This window comes from Heterocephalus glaber, unplaced genomic scaffold (assembly GCF_053883595.1).
Source record: "Heterocephalus glaber isolate CG9 unplaced genomic scaffold, H.glaber_assembly_v1.0 deba00001729, whole genome shotgun sequence".
In the NCBI taxonomy this organism is placed as follows: Eukaryota; Metazoa; Chordata; class Mammalia; order Rodentia; family Bathyergidae; genus Heterocephalus; species Heterocephalus glaber.
In genome coordinates this window covers 11,205,439-11,231,535 of record NW_028258440.1, presented here as the reverse complement: position 1 = coordinate 11,231,535, position 26,097 = coordinate 11,205,439, and the positions used below count along the sequence as shown (strand labels likewise).

Below are 26,097 nucleotides of genomic sequence, written 5' to 3'. Positions count from 1 at the left end.
ACTTGCCCCAAATTCATTGTTTTCCTACTACTTCTGATTCTACAGAAGCCATATGGGTATGTTCATTAGTGATTTTGTACTGATACTTTGAGTGTTCTGATCTTAGAGCTTTTGGTCTTTTCATTTTGTCAGTGTGTTTCTTTCCCACATTATGACATGCCTCTATTGTCAACCCATTTGGAAACTAGTTAAGCTAAATCATCTCTGGTGGCTCTGGAGGAAAATGCAAGTACTGAAGCATTATCAAGCACTCTTGTCTGCTTGTCTGTATTCAAGGTCTACATTGGGAGTACAGCCCAAAGCTTGGGTCCTCCTTCCAGTGTTCCTCCCCTGTCCGTAAAAATCCTGTGTTGGAGAGCCAGATCGAACTGTGACAAATTTGATAGAACGCCTTTAAATTGCTGAGCTGGTTTTAATTGAAGTGTGAGAGGGAGGTTTTAAAGCAGGTAGACAACATCCTGTTGTTTGGGCGCTTGTCTCATTTTGCACATCTGGCTAAACTGGGAGTCAGGTGGTTGACTCCTTCCTAGCAGAGGCACCCACGGCGGTGGCATCTCCCTTTTAAAATCCCCCACCTCAGCTGCTGGAATCCACCAGGCCATGGATACAGTAGCTGTATATCACGGTAAAATCAGCAGAGAGACCGGGGAGAAGCTCCTGCTTGCCACGGGGTTGGACGGCAGCTATTTGCTGAGGGACAGCGAGAGTGTTCCGGGCGTGTACTGCCTGTGTGTGCTGTGAGTACATGGCGGCGGTAGCAGACTGGCTACATGACAGGTCTGAGCCTGTCAAGGGTGCATGTGGTAGTCACAGACAGTCGAGGCTAAGCCTTCTGGGGTCTCCTCCAGGGCCTGCCCTGTGGCCCCAAATCTTCCTCAGGTTTATCCCAAGGCTGTGGTGGAACATGTTTTGGCCTAGGTCCCTCAGTGTGGTTTTATCTACAGAGCCTTCTGCTCTCCAGAAGGGCCTCATGAAGGTCTTTTGTGGCAGCTGTGTTGAATGTCCTTTGGGGTGGGAAAACATGGCGAAGAATTGATGAGTGAACTCTGGGAAAGATCCAGCCTCCAGACTTCTGTTTAGGAGAGGCAAGGAAGGTGGAGCCATGGGATGGCCAACTGTTCAGACTTGGGGCCATCAGCTCCTGAGGGAAGGAAAGGTCTCTCCCCGACATGGGTTTGAAAATATCATCCCAAAGGAAGTGCATCACATCCAGTGAGAAGAGGCAGGCAGACTAAGAGATGGAGTCCATTACTTTAAGAATGCAATACCATTTAGGTCGGGATGCTGAGAGGGAGGATATGTGTGTGAGTAAAACTGTCTCTCTCTGGATCTGATTATTTAGTTTCCTTTTAAGAAGTTGTGTGGGGGACCAGAGGTTTCAGAAATAGGACCCTTTTTTTGTAACAGCTAGGATTATGAACAGTTGTAAAGAGCAGAGAGGGAAAACACCCTTGTTATGGTTTAGCTTTGGTCTTTTGCCTAGGCATGTCTCAGCCTATCGCCCCTTTTCGAATCAGATGCACCTGCATCTTTGCTGCAGGGCTTCAGAAGCAGCAGGCAGATCTGAGACCTAATCAGATGTTAGTCAGATGTGAGGCTTGTGACCTCAGCAGATTAATGTCTTAGTCCTTCAGTTTTCTCATTTATTAAATGAGTATCATATTATGATCTATGTTATCGAATTGTGAAGAGTAAATGCCATAGTACATATAAAAATGAGCAGTGGACTTGAGATATAGTAAATGTTCAGTAAATGTACACTATTGGTATTATTATTATATTCTTTTCAGTTGATTTCTTTTAGTACTCTTAGGGGCATTTCCAAGGAAAGACCTAGCTCAAGCATTGTTGTTAGCAGGATGAAAACACCCACGAAAATACCAGTCCTGCACAGGAGGTTCTAGATGGAAATAAAACAAAGGAAAATGCTTGGTAGTGAGTTTAGTTCCTGACGATACCCTGCGTGTTTTTGAAGTACTTACTAGGTCAATGAAGAAAGATTGCACTGAGGATGATGTTAGAGGATTTTCATTGTAAATTGATTTTAAGCAATGGTCAAACCTTGTTTGTGGCAATTCTTAGGTCATGCTAAATATATTTATCTTAAAAGATTAAAGGTAGATATGTGGATGCTATTGATCTCTTGGGTTCTGGTCTTATGTTATGCGTGTGCAATTGTTTTTCCGGAGTTGAACCACTAGGATTCTTAGGTGTTCTTATCAATAGAAGATAGAGGAATGACTGGTGGGTAAAGAGGCTGCTTCATAGGGAAGCTGACAGAGGAGGGATGTACTCCTTAACCTAGAGGTAAAAATTAACGTTTAAAAGAAGCATGAGCAGAGGAGACGGCAGTAGACAATATATGGTAAGATACATTGAATATTTCAGCCTCACTGATCACCTGGACCTTTCGCAAGCATGCTCCTCACTTAGGATTTTTGTACTTACTGTTCCTCTGCCAAACATACATTTGATTCACATATTTGTTCAATTGGTTCTTCCCTCCAGAGGACTTCCTTGATCACCCTATCTAGAATAAATGCCCTTTCTTCGTTGCTGTCACACTCTGTTTTTTGTTCAAGGAGCTAAGTGCTTCGATATTTGTTTGCTTTCTTACATATTGCTGGGTTTTACTGCAAACATGTGATCTCCATGAGGGCAGGGACATTGTCTCTGGTACCAGGAACATAGCTGGATACATAATAGGCCCTCAGCAAATATTTTTGACTAAATGAATTAACTGTTCAGGCAAATTCCATCTTTTTTTTTTTAACTGCCAAGAGTGTTGGACTGATATTAGGAAACCAGCGTGTGTATTCTGGGGAAGTCACTCAAATTCTCTAGGCCTCCGTGTCCATATTTATAAAACAGAAATAGTAATTCATGTTTTGCCTTCTGCAAATGATAGCTGTGAATGAAATATGGAAGTGAGAAGGCCTTTAGCTATTTAGCCAAGTAAGCCAGAGCCACATATGAAATTAATTTAGGTGGGTTGGAAATTCTCAGGCACTTGTTTCTACCCAAAGTGAATCTTGCATAAATGCAGTTTTATGACTCTTAGTTCTCTTTGAAAACCTCCTCAAAAAGTAGCAGAAAAGAGTAGGTAAGTTGGGAGTTCCCCTATTGTGCCTTTTGAATGGTACACTGAGGCCTCAAAGTCTTATGGGACTTTAGGATGATAGCTAGACTGTTGGAGAGGGAGGACACAAAGATACATTACCTTTTATCAGAGTTTCTCAATCTTTTAGACTTGAGTGTACCTTTTGATAAATATTTCATTCCCTCTTTTTGGTACTACACTACAATTACAAATAAAATTTTATTTTAGAATGACAGTGTACTCATTTTAAAACAAAACGCTTATGCTTATGACATCTAGTAGAAATAACGTAAATGGTGGCATATAGGCATGAATAATAAGATGTAGCTAACAAATATGCATTGATTTCAGAGTTTATTCAGAATGGTGTCTCTTTCTATCTTTTGTTTATTCCCATTCACCACAAAAATTTGGTTGAACTTTAGTTTCTGTAGTTTTATTGTAAAGACAACACATTCCATATACATTTCAAACTGTATTTTAAAGTATTCTTCCAATCAATGCTTGCCTCTTTGTCCCATTCTGAATCCCCAAACTTGGCTTTCTCATACTGCCTTTTTCTTCTGTTCAGTTCTAAAAAACAGAATCTCATAAAGCACAAAAGAAATCTTCTATTTATAGGCTAGCTCACCTTCATTTAAAGTGCTATTTTCCCTAAAAAAAAGTCTAGAGTTTAGTATAAATCCATTAAAATGGTTAATTTTACATTTATGTGATATAAAATTTGAAAAACATAGACCAGGGAACAGAGGAAAATTATAAACATTCTTATATCCAAATACAAATATTATTGAAAATTATGTAAATTTTCTTCAATATTTTAATAAAATGAATTGCTTTATGAGCATATATGTGTTTTTACAAAATTATATTCTAGTGCATATCATGCTTAGCATGAAAAAACCCTCTCATATATAATGTTCTGATGATGATTTTAGGACATTATTTTTAATGGATACATGATAATATGTCATACACATTTTTGTTAAGATTATTTCTAGTTAATACTTGTGTGACTATGTACATCTTTTTAATAATCTGTATAGCAGGTGAGTATACGATACTTTTCTTAGTCAGTTACCCAGATTTTCACATTTGAATCATTCTACTTTTTTTTTTCCTTGGAGATAGGATCTTGCTCTCCAGTTTAGGCTGCCCTGAGACTTGCTATGTAGACCCTTGGCCTCAAACTTGTGAGCTTACTGTCGCAGCCTTCAAGTTTTGGGGTTACAGGCATGTGTCACCATACCTGACCCCGTTTTTTAAATTATAAAATCTACCATGATTAATATTTCCAACAATGAAACTTTTTTTTGTATTGTGATAATTTCCTTATGTGATTTAAAAATGTGGAACTTCTAGGTCAGAAAACATGAACAATTTAGGATTCTTTACGTATACATTGCCATCAAATCTTTTTTCTTACATTGTTATTCCAGTTTATAAGTTTATTAGTAATAGATGAGAGTGTTCATTTCACTGCATCCTCCTTAGAAATGGGTATTTTTGTTTAAAAAAAACCTTGAAATTTGGCATCTCACTCTTTATTTTATATTCACATCCTATTTTTTTTGTACTTCTTAGATTTCTCTGATTGGCAACTGAGTGTCTTTAAGTGGTTGTTAAAATGTTGTATTTCTTCATTTATGGGTTGGCTGTTTGTGTACTTTTTTCATTTAAACACTTGGCTCTTACTGTTTTTCTTGACACAGTGTGTTTATATATGTTAATCCTTAACCTGTTGCAGGTATCCTTTCTCAGTTTGGTGTTTGCCATTGATTTTTTTTTTGGCACACAAATAATTTAACAATTTTAGTAGTCAATCCATCACTCATTTTCTTTGTGTTTGATTTCTTCCATTACATCTTAGATCAGAGTTATTTCTCCTTTAGAGATGTCTGGGCTGGTGATTTAGCTCAGTGGTATTTTGCCTGCCTGGCAAGCATAAGGTCCTGAGTTCAATCCCTGGTACCAAAAAAAAAAATAGAGATGTCATAAAATTTCACTTCAGTTTTTTTTGTAAGTTTATAGCCTTGAACTCACTATGTAGCCCAGGCTGGCCTCGAACTCATGGCAATCCTCCTGCCTCAGCCTCCCGAGTGCTGGGATTACAGGTGTGTACCACCATGCCTGGCTCTTACCTACTGATTCTTTGAGATGAAATCTAAATAATTTTGTTAAATTTGAAAAGCCCCACTGGGATTACATTAAGTTCATTAATAAATTATGAAAAAATTTTCATCTTCAAAGAATTTACTCTTTATTTTCAAATACATAATTCATCTCTGTATTTACTATATTTTCATTTATAACTATCAATAGAATTTTATACTTTTCTTCCTGTAGGTCATACATATTTTTGTTAAGATTATTTCTAGTTAATATTTGTGTGAATATGTATGTCTTTTTATGTTTTTGTCATCAATGGAAACCATTTTCACTGTATTTATTTTTGCATAAGAAAACTCTGATCTTATGTACTTTTCTTGTATTCATTCAGGATACTGAATGCTCTTATTAATGTAAATAGTTTTCTTTTACCTTATCCTCTTTGATTTTGTGAGGACATAAAGTTTCTTCTCATTAAGATAAATATGTACCCTCTTATTTTTTTCCTTCTCATTCTCCAGGTAGAAATAGCCATTGGGAAAGTACTGACTGCTTACTGGGATTGCTACATGGTGACATGAGGGCAGCTAATTTAAAATATTTTATACATTAGCTTGAAAAATAGCATATTTTCATACTTAGCAACCTTCTGTAAATACCTGACTTTGCTACTTATCTGATAGACGATTTGGAAGAAGAAATTGTATTATAGTTTAGCCACAAAGACACATAACGAAGTCATTTGACATATATGTCTTTAGATAAAAGTGTAATTATCTTTTTGTCCTTTAAGATTTGATGGGATGACTGAGAATAAAGTGCCTATGAAACAACTGAACTTGAGAGATGGGGATGAGTGGTGACAAAGTAAAATTTGAGCTTATCAGTTGCAATAGATAGGAACACTGTGTCAAAGAACTGAAATTATACCTTAACTTCATTTAGTGAAAAATTACAACTTAATTTACATTTAGCTTTTAAATTCCATTGGATATATATATTAGTATCACATCTTTATGATAACTTAGGTTATCAAAAGTATTTTGAATTTTCTGAGTACAATTTACTAAGGGCAGAGTGAGGCTCCAGGCCAGCCTAGGATTAAATTTGCTACCCATACACCACCAAACAGACAATTCAAATAGACAAGCAAATAAATCAAGTGCTGACTGGTTGACAATGGAAAATTGAAGTTGCCAAATTAGTCTGAAGGTATCATTTAGTTTAAGCAAAGAGGGAGTCTGTGATGACCTTTGCTGGGCTCTCACCACTTGCATTCTTTCCTTTAGCTTCCTCGCCTGCTGTCTCCCTCAGTGGAGAGAGCTTCAGCCCTATGTCCAAGCAGGTGCCCTCATTTTTTTGTGAATTACACTTTTGGAATTGCCCTTAAGACCAATCTGTTAATTCATTCTGTCTAAGAGAGTGGCATCATAAAATGGTGGTTTTGAGCCCAGATCTTCTAACCAGATCCTCTGAGTATGCATCCCAGCTCTTACCTTTATTTAGCTATATTACCTAGGTAAGTTACTTGAACTTTTTGTGCCTCAGATTTCTTCTCTATAAAACAAGGGATGGTGAGAATAACAGTACTTTAGAGACTTGTCATGATTATTACATGAGTTCATATTTACAAGGTTAGCATCTAATATACGTTTGTTAATATAAATAAAAGATTTATAAATAGTTGCAATGCAGTTACACACCAGCATAATTATTGTTATTTATTTATTTTTGGTACTGGGTATCAAACTCAGGACCTCACACTTGCCAGACAGGCATAGCACCACTGAGCTATAGACCCGGCCCTACACTAGCATAATTGCATGTAAATAAAACTTCTGTGCAATTCAGGACAAGAGATTATAATTATCGTTGTAACTAATCAAAGCCAGTGTCACACAGTTTTACCATTATTCTTGAAGCTAAATGACTTTTGACTGTTATAAAAATTCAAATTCACTGTGAAAGAATAAACTTTGGGGGGATTTAGCTCAATGGTGCCGCCACCTGACTGGCAAGCACAAGGTCCTGAGTTCAATCCCTAGTAACCACCACCCACCCCACCACCACCAAAAGAATAAACTTCGGGCTATAAGAAATTTGGAAACCTATTGAATCAGAATATGCTCTCAATAATGATTGTTTTGTGTAGGACAATATTTCTCAGAATATAAAATGTTTGTTTAAAAAATCAATCACATAATTGTGTATTGAATAGCATTACTTTCTGTAGACATAGAGGGCATGGGAACTAGCTTGTTATATTTGCAGTGTCATAAAGTCAGATGCAGCTAAATCTTTTCTTTTGGGTACTCCTTGAAGTGGTATAAAGAAGGAATTGATGTGGTTTTGTTAGTTTTAAACTAAAATCTGTCCCCCACACTGACCCATTGAGAAAATAAGAGATAAGTTGATGGCTTTTTTTGTGAACCATTTTTAATTTGAACACTTTTTAGAAAGTTAGGGATAGCTTTTGATGGAATAAAATATCAGCGGGGACTAGACAATGCTTTGTAGTCATTAAAATGTAAAATATTAGTTATGGAAATAAATTAATGGCAACAATTTTTAAAAGTTCACTATTCTCTACCAATTAGTTACTTTCTGAATTTTTATGATAAATTTAAAATTCCAGACTTATAAACAAGTCCAAAATACATTTTAGTGGGAGAAGGAAGTTACAGTCAAAGTATATTTTTCATTTGCCTGTATTAATAAAGGGAGTAATCCTAAAAAGAGGATGCAACAATTTAAAAAAATGAATTATATTTTTCTGATTTTTTATTTATAAAAGTCCAAACTATAATTCTGCTTCTTTTTCTTTAAAAAATGCTAGTAGTTTGCTTAAATAAATTCATAGGGGAAATTAATATTCAAGAATGCATTTACATTACTTTAAATTTACTTCTAGTTTAAAAACATACAGGAACAGATAGCTTTGAATGGTTTCAATCAGGGTAGTATCTTTTTGTGTCCATGTTTTACAAATGCTATTATTTTATGTCAACATGATCGATGTACTTTAAAATTTTTGAAAATATAGGACTCTAATATATTGGAATTCTCATATAATTTGCAACCATTTCCTTATTTTTCTCTTATATTTTTATTATTTTTAAAGTAGGAAATAAAAATTGCATATATTTATTGTGTAGAGTGTGATACTTTGAATCATGTATACATCATAAAATTACTAAATTGAGTTAATTTAACATGAATTACTTCACATACTTATTTTTGTGATGACAAAATTTAAAATCTATCCTCAGCAATTTCTAAGCATACAATTCATTGTGATTAACTGTAGTTACCATGTTGTACAATAGATCTGTTGAATTTATGCCTCCTAAATGAAAATTTGTATCCTTTGACCAACATATTCCAATCCTACAGCCTCTGGTAACCACTATTCTATTCTCAATTTCTGTGAGTTCAACTTTTTTAGATAGCACACTTGAGTGAGATCATATAGTATTTGTCTTTCCATGCCTGGCTTATTTCACTTAACATAATGATTTCCAGTTCTATCAGTTTTCTTGCACATGACAGAATTTCATTCTTCTTTATGGCTGAATAATGTCCATATGTAATCTTTTCATTTTCTTTCTCCATTATTTGATGGACACTTAGTTTGATTCCATATCTTGGCTATTATGAATAATACTGTAGTCAACATGGGAGTGCATATTCCCTTTGACATACTGTTTTTGTTTCTTTCAGACATATATCCCCAATAGTGGGATTATTGGATCATATAGTATTTCTATTTTTCATTTTTTGAGGGACCTTCATACCATTTTCCATAATGGCTGTACTAATTTACATTCCCACCAACACTGTGCAAGGGTTCCCTGTTCTCCACATCCTCTCCAGCACGTATCTTTCATCTGTTCAATAATAGCTACTCTAACAGATGTGGATTGATACCTCATTATAGTCTTAATTTACATTTCCTTGATGATTAGTAACGTTGAGCACTTTTTTCATATACACTTTTACTATTTATAATCTTCTTTTGAGAAATGTCTATTCACATCTTTTGCCAATTTTTAACTCAGGTTACTTGCTTTCTTACTATTGAGTTTTTTGTGTTCTTTATGTATTCTGGGTATCAAATGTATGATTTACAAATGTTTTCTCTTATTCAGTAGATAGTCTCTTAGTTCTGTTATTTCCTTGACTGTGCAGAAGCTTCTTATTTTGATGTAATCCCATTTTTCTATTTTTTACTTTTCTTGCTTGTACTTTTGGGGCCATATCAAAAAATGATTCGTTTATTTTAAAGAATCATTATTTAGGGGTACTTAAGTTAATTTCATTTTCACTACTAAAATACAACTACTGTGAAAATTGTTGTCAAGTTGCTTTTTCCTCTTGATTTTTTTCTTGGAGTATATGAAGATAAGCAAGGTCATTTGGTCAAATATATGCATAGTTTTATAACTTCTATTATATCTTGCCAGTTTGTTTCCTAGAACAGTGATTTTCTACACATTCAGGGAGGGTATATGTGGTTTCAAAAAGCATATGCAATATCTTAGTTTAATTTTATAGTACAAAATTACTCTTTTATAATTTAAACCATAGGAAATAAACCTATGAAATTTAGTTGGAAAAGAAGGGCTAAAATGTCTCATAAACTTTTCTCTATGAAGACTGAAATAATTGACAAAGCTTTGGCTTATATAAAAATAAAATTGCATTCATAACGCATAGACTGCGTGAGTAGGGGAGGGATGGTAACAATGCCCTGGGTGGGGGAAATGAGCCAGTTTGACACTGGGGGACTTGCTGTCAATTTTCCTAACGAGGTGTGGGTATTCCTTCTGCACTTTAATCAGTCCTTTTGTAACTTTTATGTATATACAAACCACCTGAAAATCTTGTTAAAATAAAGATTCTGACTCAACAGGTCTGGGCTGGGGCCTGAGATTCTATATTTTTCTGAAGCTCCTTGGTGATGCTAATACTCTTGTCCTAAGAATGCAATTTGAGTTGTACTATTTTAATTCTCTTCCATCCATGGCATATTATAATGAGAATTAGCTACAGGGACTCTGTGATCAGGTATTTGAGCAACTTAAATTGGAAATTATGGACTCGTGGCTTATTTGAGAAGCAAAATGATTTTGCTCATTCAGAAATTCAAGGGGCTTGCGGGGAGGGGAAAGGAAATTGTTAATATTAGATGTGTTAATCATGAGAAATTTTATGTGTCATTGACACCAGTTTGTTCAGAGACTAAAGGAGGTAAGAAGTTTTGAAGTGGTACTCAGGTTCCAGCTGCTTAACTGAAAGTGCGATAAGATCAGATTCGTTAGGAAACAATTTTCAAAACAGACTCATTTATTTTGATGAAATGAGGCTGAATGATGGTAGGGAGATAGATTCATTGTACTTTTAAGAGACCAACCACTTTAGAATGGGGAAAACATGCTGCTTACTATTTTATTTGCCTTGTTGCTGAGATTTTAAAGAATACATTTCCACATCACCCTTAATGTTACTGAGTTATTGCCATTAATCACTTCCTATAGGGAAAATGGAGCTAAGGACCAATGCTGTTGGACCAATGGAGCTAAGGACCAATGCTGCTTCCATCTCCATTTTTCTGTGTAGTTTTAAGAAATTCATTTAAAGCCTATGTTTCATGTTCCCATGGTGAAAAATGTAAATCAAATGTCTTTACTTGTTCCCTGTAGAGTACTTGCTGAGATCAGTGGTCTTTAAGGAAGATTTCAACTTTTTAAAAAAGCAAAAGACTTTAACAATGGAATATTTTATACTTATTCAACATATATATAGGAATATATCAAACTGTTTTACATATGATCTAAATCTTCTAAATATTCTAAATATTCTAAATCTTCATAACAAAAATGAAACATTTCATGTGATCACACCAGGAGTTAAACTAACTTTTTGTTCAGTGTCACAAATCAAATGAACCTGATTAGAATGTTTTAGCTTTTTGTTCTTTAGGTAGCCAGTACTGATGAATATAAATTAAAGGAATAACAATTTAATCAAAATATTTAAAGACTTCTAATTCTAAAGAGAGTTAATGACAAATATGGTAAATGACTCAAGCAAACATGACTTTCTAATACTGTAACATTATCTGTTCTTTTAAGTTGAAACACATTGATTTTAATGGGAGTTTAGTGTGTATCCTAAGTAAAGATGTCTATTTATCCAAACTTGTGCTCAGTAACAGTAACCAGAAAATGCATTAAATAAAACCATGTTGATTCATACTCCGATTCAAACTTTTAAACTCAGTATACTTCTCTCATAATTTGCCAAATAAACCTTTACTTCATAGAAATGTTAAATTTTACAGAAGTAAAGTTTACTTGGCAAATTATAAAAATGTTCATCAGTAACTGTCAGAGAAATGCAAACAAAACCTCAAAGAGATCACTGCATTCAGTAAGAATGGCTAGTATCAAGAAGACCAAAGAGAACAACTGCCGGCCAGGATGTGGAGAAAAGTGAACACTTATACACTGTTGGTGGGAATGTAAATTAGCATAGGCATTATGGCAAACAGTGTGCAGTTTCTTCAATAAATTAAAAACAGAACTGCCACATGACCCAACAAATCCATTTAAAAGGAAATGAAATCAGTATGTCTAAGAGACATCTGCATTCCCATCTTTATTGCAGCAGTATTCACAATAGCTATGAGATGGAAACAACATAAGTGTCCACCAAATAATAAATGAGTAAAGCAAAGGTGGCACAAACAGTGTATACAATTAAATGCTACTCACCCATAAAAAGAAGGAAATTCTGTCATTTGCAACAACATGGATGGACCTGGAGGTCATTATATTAAGTGGAATAAGTTAGCTACAAAAACACAAGTACTGCATGATCTCACTTGTGTGGAATCTAAAGAGTTGATCCCATAGAAGTTGAGAGTAGGATGATATGTACCAGAGGCTAGGGAGTACAGGGAGGGAGGAGGGATGAGGAGAGGTTGATCAGTGGGTACTAAATTACAATTAGATAGGAGCAAGAAGTTCTGATGTGCTATTGTATGTGAGGATGACTATAAATACTATTTAAAAAGTCTATAAGAAAGGACTTTGAAGTTTTTTATGATAAAAAATGATAGTGTTTGAGTACATAGGTATGTTTAACTTGATATAAGATTACACAATTTATACATGTATCAAAACATGTGTCACAAGATACTGAATTAATATGTAGTTTTATGTTTTTGTGTACCCATTAAAGTAAATTTAATTGATAAAAAGTTTTAAAAAAGTTAATAAGGCAAATTAAGTAGCACTGGCATATTTACTAAATATCTGTGTATCCATTACAGTGTGAAGGTCAAGCGCTGAAGCTCTAGAGTCAAATGGGCCTGATCCAGATCTCATCTTTGCTGCTTGATCTCTACTCTGGCTTTGCTTATTTAACTTCTCAGTCTCCTCACCTATAAAATGAATTTCATAATATAAAGGTGATACGATTTTTTGTGGGGCCCAAAGGAGATAATTCATATGCTATGAGCTAAATTATGTTCCTTAATAATTTATGTGTGTCTGTATTTCTAGATAGGACCTCTAGGAAGAAATCCAGGTTAAATGAATTAATAACAATTGGGTCCTAATCTGATAGGATTGGTGATATTATAAAAGAGGAAGAACAGTTATGCAAAGGAGAGGTCAAATGAGCCTACCTTAAGAATATAGCTGCCTACAAACCAAGAACAGGCAGTAGAATGAAATATACCTTGCTGACACATTTATCTTGAACTTTTCAGACTCCAGAGCGGTGAGAAACAAATTTATATTGTTTAAGTCTACGGTATTTTGCTATGGCAGCCTAAGCTGAGTAATATGGATTTTGGTGCTGAGAAGTGGGGTAGGCTGTAACAAATACCTAAAAATGTAGAAGTGGCTTTGGAACTAGGAAATTGGTAGAGGCTGGAGGAATTTTGAGATGCACACTAGATAAAAGCCTATATTGCCATGACCAGAATGCTGGTAGAACTATGGACATTAAAGATTATTCTGGTGAGATCTCAAATGGAAATGAGGAACATGTTTTTGGAACCTGGAAGAAAGACAATCTTTGTTATAAAGTGGCAAAGAATTTGGCTAAAATGTGTTCTAGTATTTTGTGGAAGATATTTTTTGAGCAATGAAATTGGACATTTAGCTGAAGAGATTTGTTCCTTTCCTTCCTTCCTTTCCTACTTTCTTCCTTCCCTCCTTCCCTCCCTCCTTCCTTCCTTCCTTCCTTCCTTCCTTCATTCCTTCCTTTCTTCCTTCCTTCCTCTCTCTCTCTTTTTTCTTTTCTTTCTTCTACTAAATAATATCCCCAGTGCCCCCCAGCTGAGGATATTTCTAAAGAAAATTTTGAAAGAGTGGCTTGGCTTGGTTCTTATAGATTGCTTATAGCAAAATGCAAAAAACAAAGAGATGAAGAAGAAATCATTAAGTAAAAAGGAATAAGATTTTGAAGATTTTCAAAGTTCTCATCCTATTGCAAATTGTGGAGAAAATATGAAGGATATGACTGGAATATCAGTCCTTAAGGAGATTACCCATGATGTTAACCAGCCATCTCAGCAGAAGCCAGGAGTTTGGACCAAGGCAACAGAGGCACTGGCAGTTTGTACCAAAGAGAACAGGGCAGTATGATATGGGCAGTATGGTAGAGCATTTCACTGAAAACATGCTTTATCTTTCAAGAAAAGGGGACAATGACCCCAAAGGCAGTTCAGAGATCATCAAGCTGCTGCTCCCACCATAGGCCCAGAGTGCATATGTCTGGGAGATAAGGCTACTACTCTACCTCGGTTTCACAGCATAGTACTGAGGCTCAACTGCGCTGCTTGGGTGAGGCTGTCCTTCCAACAAAAGAAAAGGAGCCACCTCACAGAGCTGTGAGGCTAACACTGCTGTCTGAGTGGGCCTGAAGGGCAGAGTATTGAATAAATGGAGATTACTCTGGAACCTCAAGATCTAATAAAATTTGCTTTGCCAGGTTTTGGAGTTGCTTGGAACCTGTCACACTGTTATCCTTTTGATCTATCCCTGTTGGAATAGGGATACAAAATCCTATTGGATCCTGTTGGAAAATCTATCTTATGTCCATCCTACCATTATCTTTTGAAAGTACATAAATTATCTGGTCTCATAAGTTCACAGTTGGAGAGGAATTATGCCTTAATGTGAATGGTACCTTGAATATCACCCATATCTGATTAGATGATAATTAGATTAAGCTTTGGACTTAAAACTTTAGAGTTGATGTTGGAATAAGTGAAGACTTTAGGGGCCATTGGGATGGAATGAATGCATTTTGGATGGGAGAAGGACATAAATTTTGTAGGGCTATGGATGGTATGCCAAGGACTGAAATGTGTACTCAAATATCTTTAAAGCATTTACTCCAATGTGACTGTATTTGGAGATAGTATCTCTAGAAAGTAATTAAGCTTAAATGAGGTCATAAGAGTGGAGCCTTAATCTAATAGGGTTGGTGACATTATGAGAACAGAAAGAGAAAGGTCTTTGTCTCTGTCCCTGTGCTTGAATACTGAGGAAAGGTGCAGTGAGAAGTCAACTACTCACAAGTCAAAAGAAGAGACCTCTGAAGAAAATCTCCTTTGCTGGCATCTTGATTTGGGACTTCTGTCCTCTAGAACTGTGAGAAATAAATTTCTTTTGTTTATGCCATCCAGTATATGATAGTCTTTTATGGCAGCGGAGCAAACTAATACAACATGTAAAATGTTTGGCATATAGTAGAAATCAATTATTATACAGGCATGCAATGTGCATATAAACTGAATAATAGGAGAAAATGTTCACCACATGTAAAAGGATAAGCTCAAGTACATTAGCAGCACTCCCTTTTTCTCCTTAAAAGTTTTTTATTCTGATTAACACATAATGTCCTTATTTATGGAGCACTGTGTGATATTTCAGTACATGTATACAATACATAATGATCCGGGTAATTGGTATACCTATATCCAGTGTAATTGCACATTTTAGTACGTGTATACAATATGTAATGATCAGATCAGGGTAATTGATATATCCATAACCTCAGACATTTATCATTTCTTTGTGTTGAGAACATTTAAGATTCTCTCTACTAGCTATTTTGAAATATACAATTATAGTTGTTGTCAGCCATAGTTATCCTCCTATGCTATATGTACTATTTGAATTTATTCTTCCTATTGAAAGGCACTGCTGTAGCAATTAACTATCCTCTCCTCCTTCCTCTTCTCCTACACCCTTCCCAGCACTGGTAACCACTATTATATTCTGTACTTCTTCAACTTTTTACCTTCCACAAATAAATGAGAACATATAGTATTTTTTGTGCCTTATTTCACTTAATATATTTGTAGTGTCCTACAGTTCCATCTGTGTTGCTGAAATGACAGAATTTAATTCTTTTTTAAGGCTGAATAATATTCTATGATATAATACTCCTTCTAAATTCAAATTACTATTACTATTATATTAGTCTAATCTGTTATCGAATAGTACAGTAATATTGTATTACTATATATTATAATAACAATATTATAAAAGTGGAGTTATATACTTACAATATTATAAGCTTATAATATTACAACTACATTATTTTTCTAATTAGTATTATCAATGTTAATATTATTTTAAGTGGATATGGTAGTATCTTATTCCAGTGAAATGTTTTTACCTTCAGACACGATGTGTGCTTAAAAATAATAACCCTGTGATTTGTTAAAACTATCTAATAATTCATGATTTTGATCAGTTACAACATTTCTCTAGTTTCAGTCTGTATAGTGTCTCAACTAATATCCTTAGGAGTGTGAGCATCCACAATGAAAAAAAAAAAAGATAAAGAATCCTCACTGGGACCTGTAATTAGGTACACATAGTATCCGAGCAAGTTAGAGTAACTTGTTCTTGCTTCCTGTGGATGCAGTGGTGCCAGACATGTGTATCATAGTATACAACATTTAAATGTAACAGTAAGTTCAAATTTAGAGCATTCCTTGTTCTTTTGGAATTTTCAGTAATGGAAATTTATTCTTTCACAGGTATCAAGGTTACATTTATACATACCGGGTGTCCCAGACAGAAATGGGCTCTTGGAGTGCAGAGGTACAGTTCTTTTTTATTTATTTTTCTTTCAGTGAGTATGGAGGAGATGTGTTTGAAATTTACGTTGGTTTTATAAAGGAGAATTCATATCATATACTACCAAAATATTCATCAGACTTAAATCACTAAAATGCCTACCCAAAATTGCTCATAGATCTATCGTATTTAAGGCATTTGCAGGTGAATGGATGCACTTCAAGACTATAATGTTAAGAGAAATAAATCAGACACACAAGTTTAAATATTTCATGGTTTCTCTTATGTGAGAATCCCCAAATAGAAATAAAGAGCAAAATAAAGGATAGATAATGGGAAGTAGAGAAATCATTTTCAAATGGGAAGGGGAATAAGAGAGGGGGGGAACAAATTCAAAGACCCAATTCAAAAATGGGCATCTGAAATGAACAGACATTTCTCAGACAAAGGAGTAAAAGCAGCAAATAAACATATGAAAAAATATTCAACGTCACTGGTCATTGGAGAGATGCAGATGAAAACAACACTGAGATTCCACCTCACCCCAGAAAGAATGGCTGCTATCAAGAAATCATCCAATAACAAATGCTGGTGGGGTGTGGGGAGAAAAGAACCCTTCTCCATTGTTGGTGGGAGTGCAGACTGGTGCAACCACTGTGGAAATCAGTATGGAGATACCTCGAAGAACTAGGGCTAGAGGTCCTATTTGACCCAGCTATTCCCCTGCTGGATATTTTCCCAAAAGAATTAGAAGAATCATACCACAGCAATATATGTGCACCCATGCTTATAGCAGCACAGTTTGTAACAGCTAAAGCTTGGAAACAGCCCAAATGCCCATCAACTGGAGACTGGATCAAGAAAATATGGTTTTCTTATAAAATGGAATACTACTCAGCCATAAAAAATGAGAAATTAGAGACATTTATTGCTAAATGGATGCATATTGAGGCAAAACTCTTAAGTGAAATAAACAGGACACACATGTGTAAATACCAAATAGTTTCCCTAGTGTGAGAAACTGAAAGTGTAAATAAGGATTAAAAAGATTAATAACTGACAATTGATACTTTGAAATAGGAAAAGGTCCAAAGGGGTAGGGGTGGTGGGAGGAGATGGGGAAAGGAAAGAAGGGAAAGGAAAAATAATGAAAAAAGAAAAAAAATGGAAATGAAGTCTGTGTAAATAGGGAAGGGTGGAAGGGTGAAAGGCGCACAGGTAATGGGGAAAAAATAAGAACCAAGAGACATCATGTACAGGTACAAGCACCCAATGATAAATGTAAATGTATTGTATACTTAAAATGTACCAATAAAAGAATTTAAGCAAAAAGAAAAAAAAGGAGATGGGGGGAAGGAAGAAGAGAAAAAAAGATTTAAAAATGAGAAAAAGAAGCCTTTAGAGAATTTTGGTCCCAAAGCCATTCCGCCAACTTTGTGTGAAGTGCTATGAGTTGGGAAAGATAAAGTTGAAAGCGGATGTCAAACTTTTAGTACCCATGTGAAATTTTAGAAAGCATATAAAAGTCAATAAAATTTTATTCTTGTTTCTAAGAGTCCATAATATTCTGGGGGAGATATAAAATGGAAGTAGATAGCAGTGTAAGATCCGGGGCTTTGTTGTCAAGTGCATCCATGTTCCAGGTCTGTTTCCCCACTCCCTTTTCCCAGTAGGTCTAATGACTTTGAACAGGTTACTATACTTAAATTTCTGTGAATCAGTTTCTTCATCTGTAAAATGAGCCTAATAATAGTTCTTTACTCACAGGGCTCATTTGGTGGAATAAATGAGACAATGCAGGTAATGACACTTTTAGTTACAGGTCCTATCACATAGTGAGCCCACAAAAATGTGAAATTTTGAAAATTTCCAAATAATATGATTACATATAGTTCAGTGCAAAGTTCAGAACAATAGTTCAGAAGAGGGAAGATTTTCAAAGTGTTTATGGTAATGGATGCTGCTTTATGTGTGTGTGGGGGGAGGGGAAGACTCCTGTCTGAGCCATGTTGTAAGGCTATCAATAGTTGGAACAGGGAAGAGGAAATTTTGCAGTGTTTTAAAGCTATACTCTCCAGAACCATAGTACTCTTCTATGTGGGTCCATGGGCTTCCTAGGTGGTTGCAGAAGGCGAGGAGGAGATAAGTGGATATATTTCTGGATACCTACTTTTGCATCAATCTGAGAAGTTCTCTTTTATTTTGCTTATAAAGTAGGGCTCTGAGTAAGATTTCTTTAGAACAAAGAATTCTTGTTGCTTTGAAAATGTCTGAAAGCCCCTGTGGCATTCCAAGAAATGCCTGTAGAGTGAAATCTATTTCCATGGACCAGAGTATTTTATGGGATATCACATTTTACCAGTCCTCGAGGTCTCTACAACTGAAACTTTGTAACTTAAATGATTTTTTTTTTGTTTTCTGACTCTTTAAAATAGTCCATATTTATAATGAAATTACTTCATTATGAGCTTTTGGGAACATAAATACTAATATTAACTCTATTAATAACATCCATGAATTTAAGAAACTCTAAAATCTAGACTTAAAAAACTGAAAGAGCTCTAGTCTTACAAATTCATCAGTAAACTGTAAAGTACAAATTATAGACTACAAATCTTTTGAACTTCTGAGGTGAATTAGGGCAAATTTTCAAATACATTGTTAACTTATATCAGGATAATTAATACTGTAATACTAACTGAAGGAAAAGCAATACTATTTCTAATTAAAATTATGTATGCCTATTTACTTTGAAAAATTCCTGTATCACTGCAGATAATTAAATAAGAAGTTAAACTTAATTTATCATAATTGCTATGTATAATGTATTATATACATATACAAGTATTTGTATTTGATTTGACAGAAATAGCCCTTCTCCCTAGAAAAGCACCCTTCAGCTGCTGAAGAATATTCTCCACGGAAAGGATCTTAGATTTTTTTAGGTTTTAACAGCCTTGTTTTTAAATTTGCTTTACTCCATTTTGAGCATAGCATCTTTGCAGATTGCTGCATGCTTGAGACCATGTTAAGGAGGAGAGGGCTTATTGAACATAAATGCCCCCTCATCTCATTGTCTGGATTAACCCTGTTTATTTAATAATATTGTCATTATCTGCACCAAGATAGTAGAAGACTGGCATGGATTATTCCCAAATAGAAAACATCTCAACAATTCTATATTTTCTAAGTTATGCTTTGCTAAGGCAAATATTAAACTAGTGTGCATTCTCAGACCACATACCACCTGACTGGAAAAAATTTCCCTAGAGGATATTGAAGACCAGTGGTGATCCAAAACATGTTTCCATGGATAACTAAGAGATGACAGCATTAGAAATGTACAACTTTGAACAATAGCTGAGTTAAGTGACAGGATGGGAGTTGTCAGGGGTACGATTCTTGTAGTAAATGTATTTTCAAACTTGGGTAAATGATAGATATTTGTACTCCTCTTGGGAACAACATTTCAGTTTGACATGCAGGAAAAATCATGGCAGTAACATTCCATTCTCTGCACTAGAAATCTAGGTAAGTCTGAGATTTCTTTAGGATGAAATTGAACGTTGGATCCCATGAATTAAGAAAGACAAATATTATGTCTATATTTTAGACCATTGCCTAATTATTAACTTAGTTCATGTGAATTGGGCTAATATTTTTCTTGTTTACAGAATTTTTTTACAGAATTCTACATAGAGTCAACTATCATTTATTAATATGTGAATTGTCAGTGGTATGTTTTAACGAATTTAGAGACCTCTCTGTCAACTTTAATGCCTTTGGGCTTTTCTGTGTATTTGAGCATCAGGATAGCAGTTGATACTCAATATTTTTACTTGTTAGCCTAAGAAAATCACTATAAATTAGATCAGTAATTTGCTAAGGGAACACTGCATCCCAAATTCAAATTGCTTCTATGTATCCAATGCTATCATTCCTCTGTTAGCATGGATAGTCAAGTGTCAACTGCATATCAGTCCCCATAAACACGTATCAGTCTGCATATCAGTCCCCATAAAATACTTCTGTTGACAAATGGTTTTACAAGTCATAAAAATAGCTAAAACATTATGTGGATTAAAATCTTTCCACACTGGGGGAGTGTCTAATTTCTTCGCTGGTTGGTAGCTTCACTAGAACCTTTTTGATCCAGTCCCAATCTTAAAGGGATACAGAGACAATTCCAATGTTTCTGGTTGTCTGTGGGACCCTATGCAAGCTGATTAATTTTCTTGTATTTATGGGTTTTTTTTTTTTATCAGTGCCAAAGGAGAATAACCCAATCAGTCAATAACTGTCAGTCTGTGAGAATATACTGGGAGTCAAGATGGAAGAGTACTTTGAAAATGAAAAAGTGCTCTAACAAAGGTGTAAGGATGTATTCTGTGCCTGTGGCATATCTTTGCAATTTAGAGATTCTGTCTCAGAGCCAAAGAATTGCTTGAACCTGTGCAACTTTTGCAGTATTTCTTATGAAGAATTACTTACCTCAATGTGGGAAATGACTGAGTATTATTGTGGACAGCATGCTATCCCCAGCATACTATTTAGCTGACAGAAGTCTACATGCCAGCCTTCATGTTTTTTCATTAAATGCTAAAAAATACCCATGAGCTTAGATTTCAAAAATCTTCCACATGGAATAGCCAAAAACAACTTTCGTAAAAAAATAAAACCTCTACCCATTGTTCAATTGCTCACAGCATTACTATTTTACTTTGTGTAAAATGACAGTTTGAGTTGATGCCTAAAGCTTGGCTCATAAAGTTTAGCAGGAAATTGTTGTTGATTTCAGCCAGTATCTTTACAAAAGAACTGATGTCAGGGAAGTAATATATTTTAATAGTCACCTGCAAATAATGATCTCTTTAAAAACAAACAAATAAACAAAGGTGACCTGAGATAGCCTTTCATTTTCATGTCTTAAAGAAAACCTTGTCATAGTGCAGTGTTGACGGAGATAGCAACTTGTGGGAGGATGGGGAAGTTTCCCAAGGAAGAAAAAAATATAATGTGAAGGATGAAGCAGGACACATTGTGAGGTGAAAGAGTCTGAGGACTAAGTAGCTATGCATGGTGTGTATCATAACAGTCAATTTTTAATTCCTGTGCAGTATTTTATATTGTAGAATGATGAAAGGGAGGATGGGTTATTGTTTTTGCTTCTTTGGTTCCTCGGGCTTTTTATTAATGACCTGTAGGATCTATGCTTTTTCTATGTTTAACTGCATTCCCTCTGTTGCTGAACTGATTGTGGGTAATGGCCTGTATACCCTTAGAGGTTTGGGATGTATGATGTGTAGCAGGCAAGAAGGGCAGGCCGATGAGCAAGAGCTTGTACAAACTAATACCACCCTTGGGAGAACTGAAATGACAGCTCATTAGTTCCTCTTGCAGGGATATTCAGCCAACCAAAGAAAGCTCTTTTGGAATGCTGTTTTCTTTTTTTCCTTACTATTCAAATATTTGAATAACTTACACAAATGTTACCTCTCTGAGCATCCCTTGCACATTTTGTAGGTTTTTCTTTGTGGTAGCATTATGAGGTAGGTAAATAATTTGCTGGGCCTTTTATTTTCCAGACTGCACCTGGGGTACACAAAAGATTTTTTCGGAAAATAAAAAATCTCATTTCAGCATTTCAGAAGCCAGATCAAGGCATTGTAATACCTCTGCAGTATCCAGTTGAGAAGAAGTCCTCAGCTCGAAGTACACAAGGTACTATAGGTATAACTATTCATTTCTGACAGGGTTTGGAAGCTCAGGGGTTGGAGTCAACCTATTTATAAGCATGTAATCAACTGGAAGTTCTTTGGGAAAAATGTAGTGAGAATGTAGATGAAGCCAGCATGTCAAGTGACAGATGATTAATTTATGTGCAATAATCTCAATATGCTATACTGTAAGCTTTTCATAAAAGTGTGCAAAAATATAAAAAATTCTACCTGGCTACACTTTAATCTCTCATTCCATCTTGTTCTCCTGGTCCCTTTCGTAGACATATGACAACCATTTCACTTCACTAATGTAGGCACAAATGATTTCACAGATGGATATTGTAGAGAATACCTGCACTATCCTTTTACCTTTGCTTAGGAAACTGTTTTTGGTGCTTGAATGAATGCATTTTACTGTAACAAAGGAAATTAAATTAGTAAACTTTATTGTTACAGTGGCACAGATTGTAACATCTCCTGAGCAAAGCTATTATAGTGTATGTATCATGTGGAAGAGTAAATACCAGCCAATGTCTGTAGCTATTTGACATGTGACTATTCCTCTATGGAAATGGGTTATTTGTTTGGAGCGAGAAAATATGCTTTGATTGAAACAATAACTGTTTATAATAAAAATGAGTTTTTATATCTGCTTTTGACAGGGACCCAGGCTTGGGCATAAACTGGCAATTAGATTCAACTAGTGAGTTAAATTAATGGATAGCTATCCTTTAGAATAGAAATATAAATAAAACTAATTTACAAATTGGCCAATTATTCTTTTTATGCTCACTATTCTATTCTTTACAACTCAGTTTTAAATAATAGTTGCTCAAGGTATACCATTGTATTGTAGTATTATGAGCTTTGTACTGTTGGCAAAATTTACAAGTTCTAGTTAATCTATAGTTGTAGTACTTTGTAAATTTATCTTTTCTTGATTTTTGTTATTATTTTTCTTTAGGGAGAAGAGATTCTGATGTTCTCTTGAAAGCACCATGATGAAAAAGAAAACACTTTGTGCTTTATTTTCAATAATTTAAATACATGCTAAGTCTTGTGTAACGTAGATAATACAGTTCAGTGAGCTATAAGTGCATTTCTAACACCATCGTAGTCCTGCAATGAAAGCATCTTGCTTCATATTAAAGCTGCAATGGACATTGTAGATAATGAGAAGCTTGAAATGAAGATTGGGAAAAATAATTCCATAGGTTATTTTCAGTTACTGTACTTTCAAATGGGAAACAATTTAAGGTATAATGAATACTTTATAATATATTAATGTCAATTTTTACCAAATAAAAATAAAAATAAGCCCTAGCTTTTGTCAACGCACCACTTTTAGTGATATATTATTTGATAGTTACTGAGTGTATGGTGAACAGGTGATTGATGTCCCTCATCTTTGTCATGTACAGTTCTCCTCTAGCTATAATGTCGTAGGGTCTTGGGATTTATAAAGCTGTCTGCTGACACAAGTACTAGGTAAAGAGTGAAGAATTTCTGTTTTAATGTGAAAGCAACTTTCTTGTCTAGTGTTCTGATGTCAGACAGTAAAATTCACAGACTAATCTGGAGTTGAAAATCTTATAATTTAAAATAAGCTCTAAATGTTTATTGTATTTGATGCTACAGGATTTGAAATTATATTTAGGAATCCTATGACCTGGATTTTTCTTTTCATTTATCTCTGTCCCAGTTTCTTCCACTCTATGTAAACCTCATTTACAAGGGAATTCTCAGCAGCTAAAGCTCTTGGTTAACTAACCTTACAAGCCTATTTGAAAGCTTATGGTTATATTAACTTTTAACAATTCTGAGTGACCGAAACCTAAGTGAGAGTCAGATTTTTTGTGCAGTATTTTCTTCTCACATTTATATATTTCTAACTTGTGTGATTGATTATATGGCAAGTTGCTTCAGGAGTCAAATAGTCCATCTATCCAACAAACATAACGGAGCCCTGGGTGTAAAGAAGTAAAAATATCTGGGCCCTGCCCTCAGATAGTGTATTGTCGTGTTGGACAAGAAAACTGTAATAATAAAAGAAAATTATAAAGAAAAGCAAACAATAATAATAAAAGTTGATAAGTACATAGGTGAGGTTCTTTATGTCTAGGTAGATCTTGCTTTAGAGGATAGATGAATCAACACCAATACTTTCTGGTCCATGGTCCATAGGAAAAGTCTGGTTCACTGTAAACTGATGACATTGGAATTTTGGGTTGTACATGAATGCTGTGAACTTGGTTAATAACTAGTGAACTACTGAGAGACCGAAATGTGCTGCAAGTTTTGATTTCTAAACATTTAGCATGGTGGAGTATGGTCATGGTAATATATTTTGGGCAATTCATCATTTCTTGAAGGGAGAGCATCACTTTAATTTGTAAAGGAATTCAGAAGCCTATTCCACATTGTTCTCTGTTGTGAGAAACCAAAAGTGTAAATAGGACCAAAATGTATAATAGACATTGTGAAATAGGAAGAAAATGTTCTAATGGGAAAGGGAACTAGGGAGGGGGGAAGGGGAAAGGAAGGAAGAGAAAAGAAAAGAAAAGAAGGAAAAAATGGAAACAAAGCTTTTGTAAATAAGGAGGAGGTGAGAGGTTGAAGGGAGGGGAGGGGAATGGGGGAAAAAAGGAGAATCAAGATATATCATGTACAGGTACAAATTCCTGATGATGAATGTGATCATTATGTATATCTAAAATGTACCAATAAAATCAATTAAAAATAAATGGCAGAGTATTTAATAAAGTGCTTTTTGTAACTGCAAACAAAACAACCCAAAATGCATATATTTAAATAATTTTAATTATTTGTAGCTCGAGTTTGAATTTTAGTACATGTAACTAATTTTTACTCCAATTTGTTCATTCTAGAATATATGAATGATATTTCTATGTTCTTTTATGAGAGTCTTTTTTGAAAAAGCTTTCTGGAATCATTAGTGGTCTTTCATATTGTAACAAAGTATTTGAAGCTTTATTTACCTAATTTGCCTTAAAATATTACTTTAACAATATTCAGAGACAGACATATTAATAAACTAAATAAAGCATTGATGAAGAATATCTTACTTATTGGACTGATTCTCTGGAAAATGTAAATGCTTTTCTTAATTTATTATTGTCAAATTTTCCAGTTGATGAGCCTATCCTCATCTTCTTTGGCTAGTCTTTTATCCATCAAGTTTTTCCACCTTTTTATTCCCAACATGAATATCCTTGTTATTTCCCAATATGTAATAAGTTGCATCTGTACAGAATGGACATATCCTGGCCATATCTAAGATATTTCCATGTTAACATATACCTGTTGAGACGCTGAGTCAAAGTAGAAAAATGCACATATATTTCCAAGCATACATCTTGCTTCAGGAAAAAAGAATGTGTCAGTAAGCTTACAAGGAACATGACAGCTTATCAAATACTTGTTCATTTCCTCTGAAATTTGTTCTTAAGAGATAAGGTCAATAGGCAGACAAGCTTAGGTAATTGTCTGTTTGACTGTTACAGGCAGGGAAGCTTGTGGTACAGCATTGGTAGAATAAGTCTACAGAGAATATCTCTGATTATGTCCTCTGGTATAAAGGACTGCCTTGAAGATATTCTTTTGGGGTGGAATGGACAAGGAGTTTAAAAATGTGAGAAATGTTTTAAAATATGGTAAGAATGTTTCTACATCAGCTTATGTTTTATTTGATTCACTATATTGAGCTCAGAATGAAGAACCTATAAATAATAAACCCAGATTTGCCCTATAGCATTTCAAGGTTATAGGATGCCAGGTTTTCCTGATAGTGCGCTATGAAGTCAACTTTGTCACCCATGTTTGCCCTTGCAGTAAATGAGATACCATTAATTTTTAGTTTTCAGCTAGAAGTGAAGTTAAACTACCTAGTTTGGACAATTTTCTAATTTGGGGTCATTGGCCACACTTTACAGTGAAAGGCTGAATTTTCATCATTAGGCCATTTGGTTCTTAAATGAAGATTTTTTTCAATGTAGAAAGATACAACAAATGTGACAAACTAGATAGAGCCGATCAA

General features: G+C 34.8%; 1 protein-coding gene across 1 annotated transcript; it reads left to right on the top strand.

Annotated features, from left to right (window-relative positions):
- Nucleotides 1-24,645, top strand: Sh2d1a (SH2 domain containing 1A). The gene is made up of 4 exons (XM_004860105.2): nt 1-737; nt 16,281-16,344; nt 21,906-22,041; nt 23,005-24,645. Exons 1-4 carry the CDS (start codon nt 601-603, stop codon nt 23,040-23,042), a joined length of 375 nt encoding a protein of 124 aa, XP_004860162.1. The 5' UTR covers nt 1-600; the 3' UTR covers nt 23,043-24,645.
- Nucleotides 24,646-26,097: the final 1,452 nt, after the last annotated feature.

Bases quoted from the DNA above. Each gene is read 5' to 3' on its own strand.
- Sh2d1a (XM_004860105.2), top strand. From the start codon at position 601: ATGGATACAGTAGCTGTATATCACGGTAAAATCAGCAGAGAGACCGGG. The intron at 16,345-21,905 runs GTACAGTTCTTT...TTTATTTTCCAG, and splicing joins TGGGCTCTTGGAGTGCAGAG to ACTGCACCTGGGGTACACAA. The intron at 22,042-23,004 runs GTACTATAGGTA...ATTTTTCTTTAG, and splicing joins CTCAGCTCGAAGTACACAAG to GGAGAAGAGATTCTGATGTT.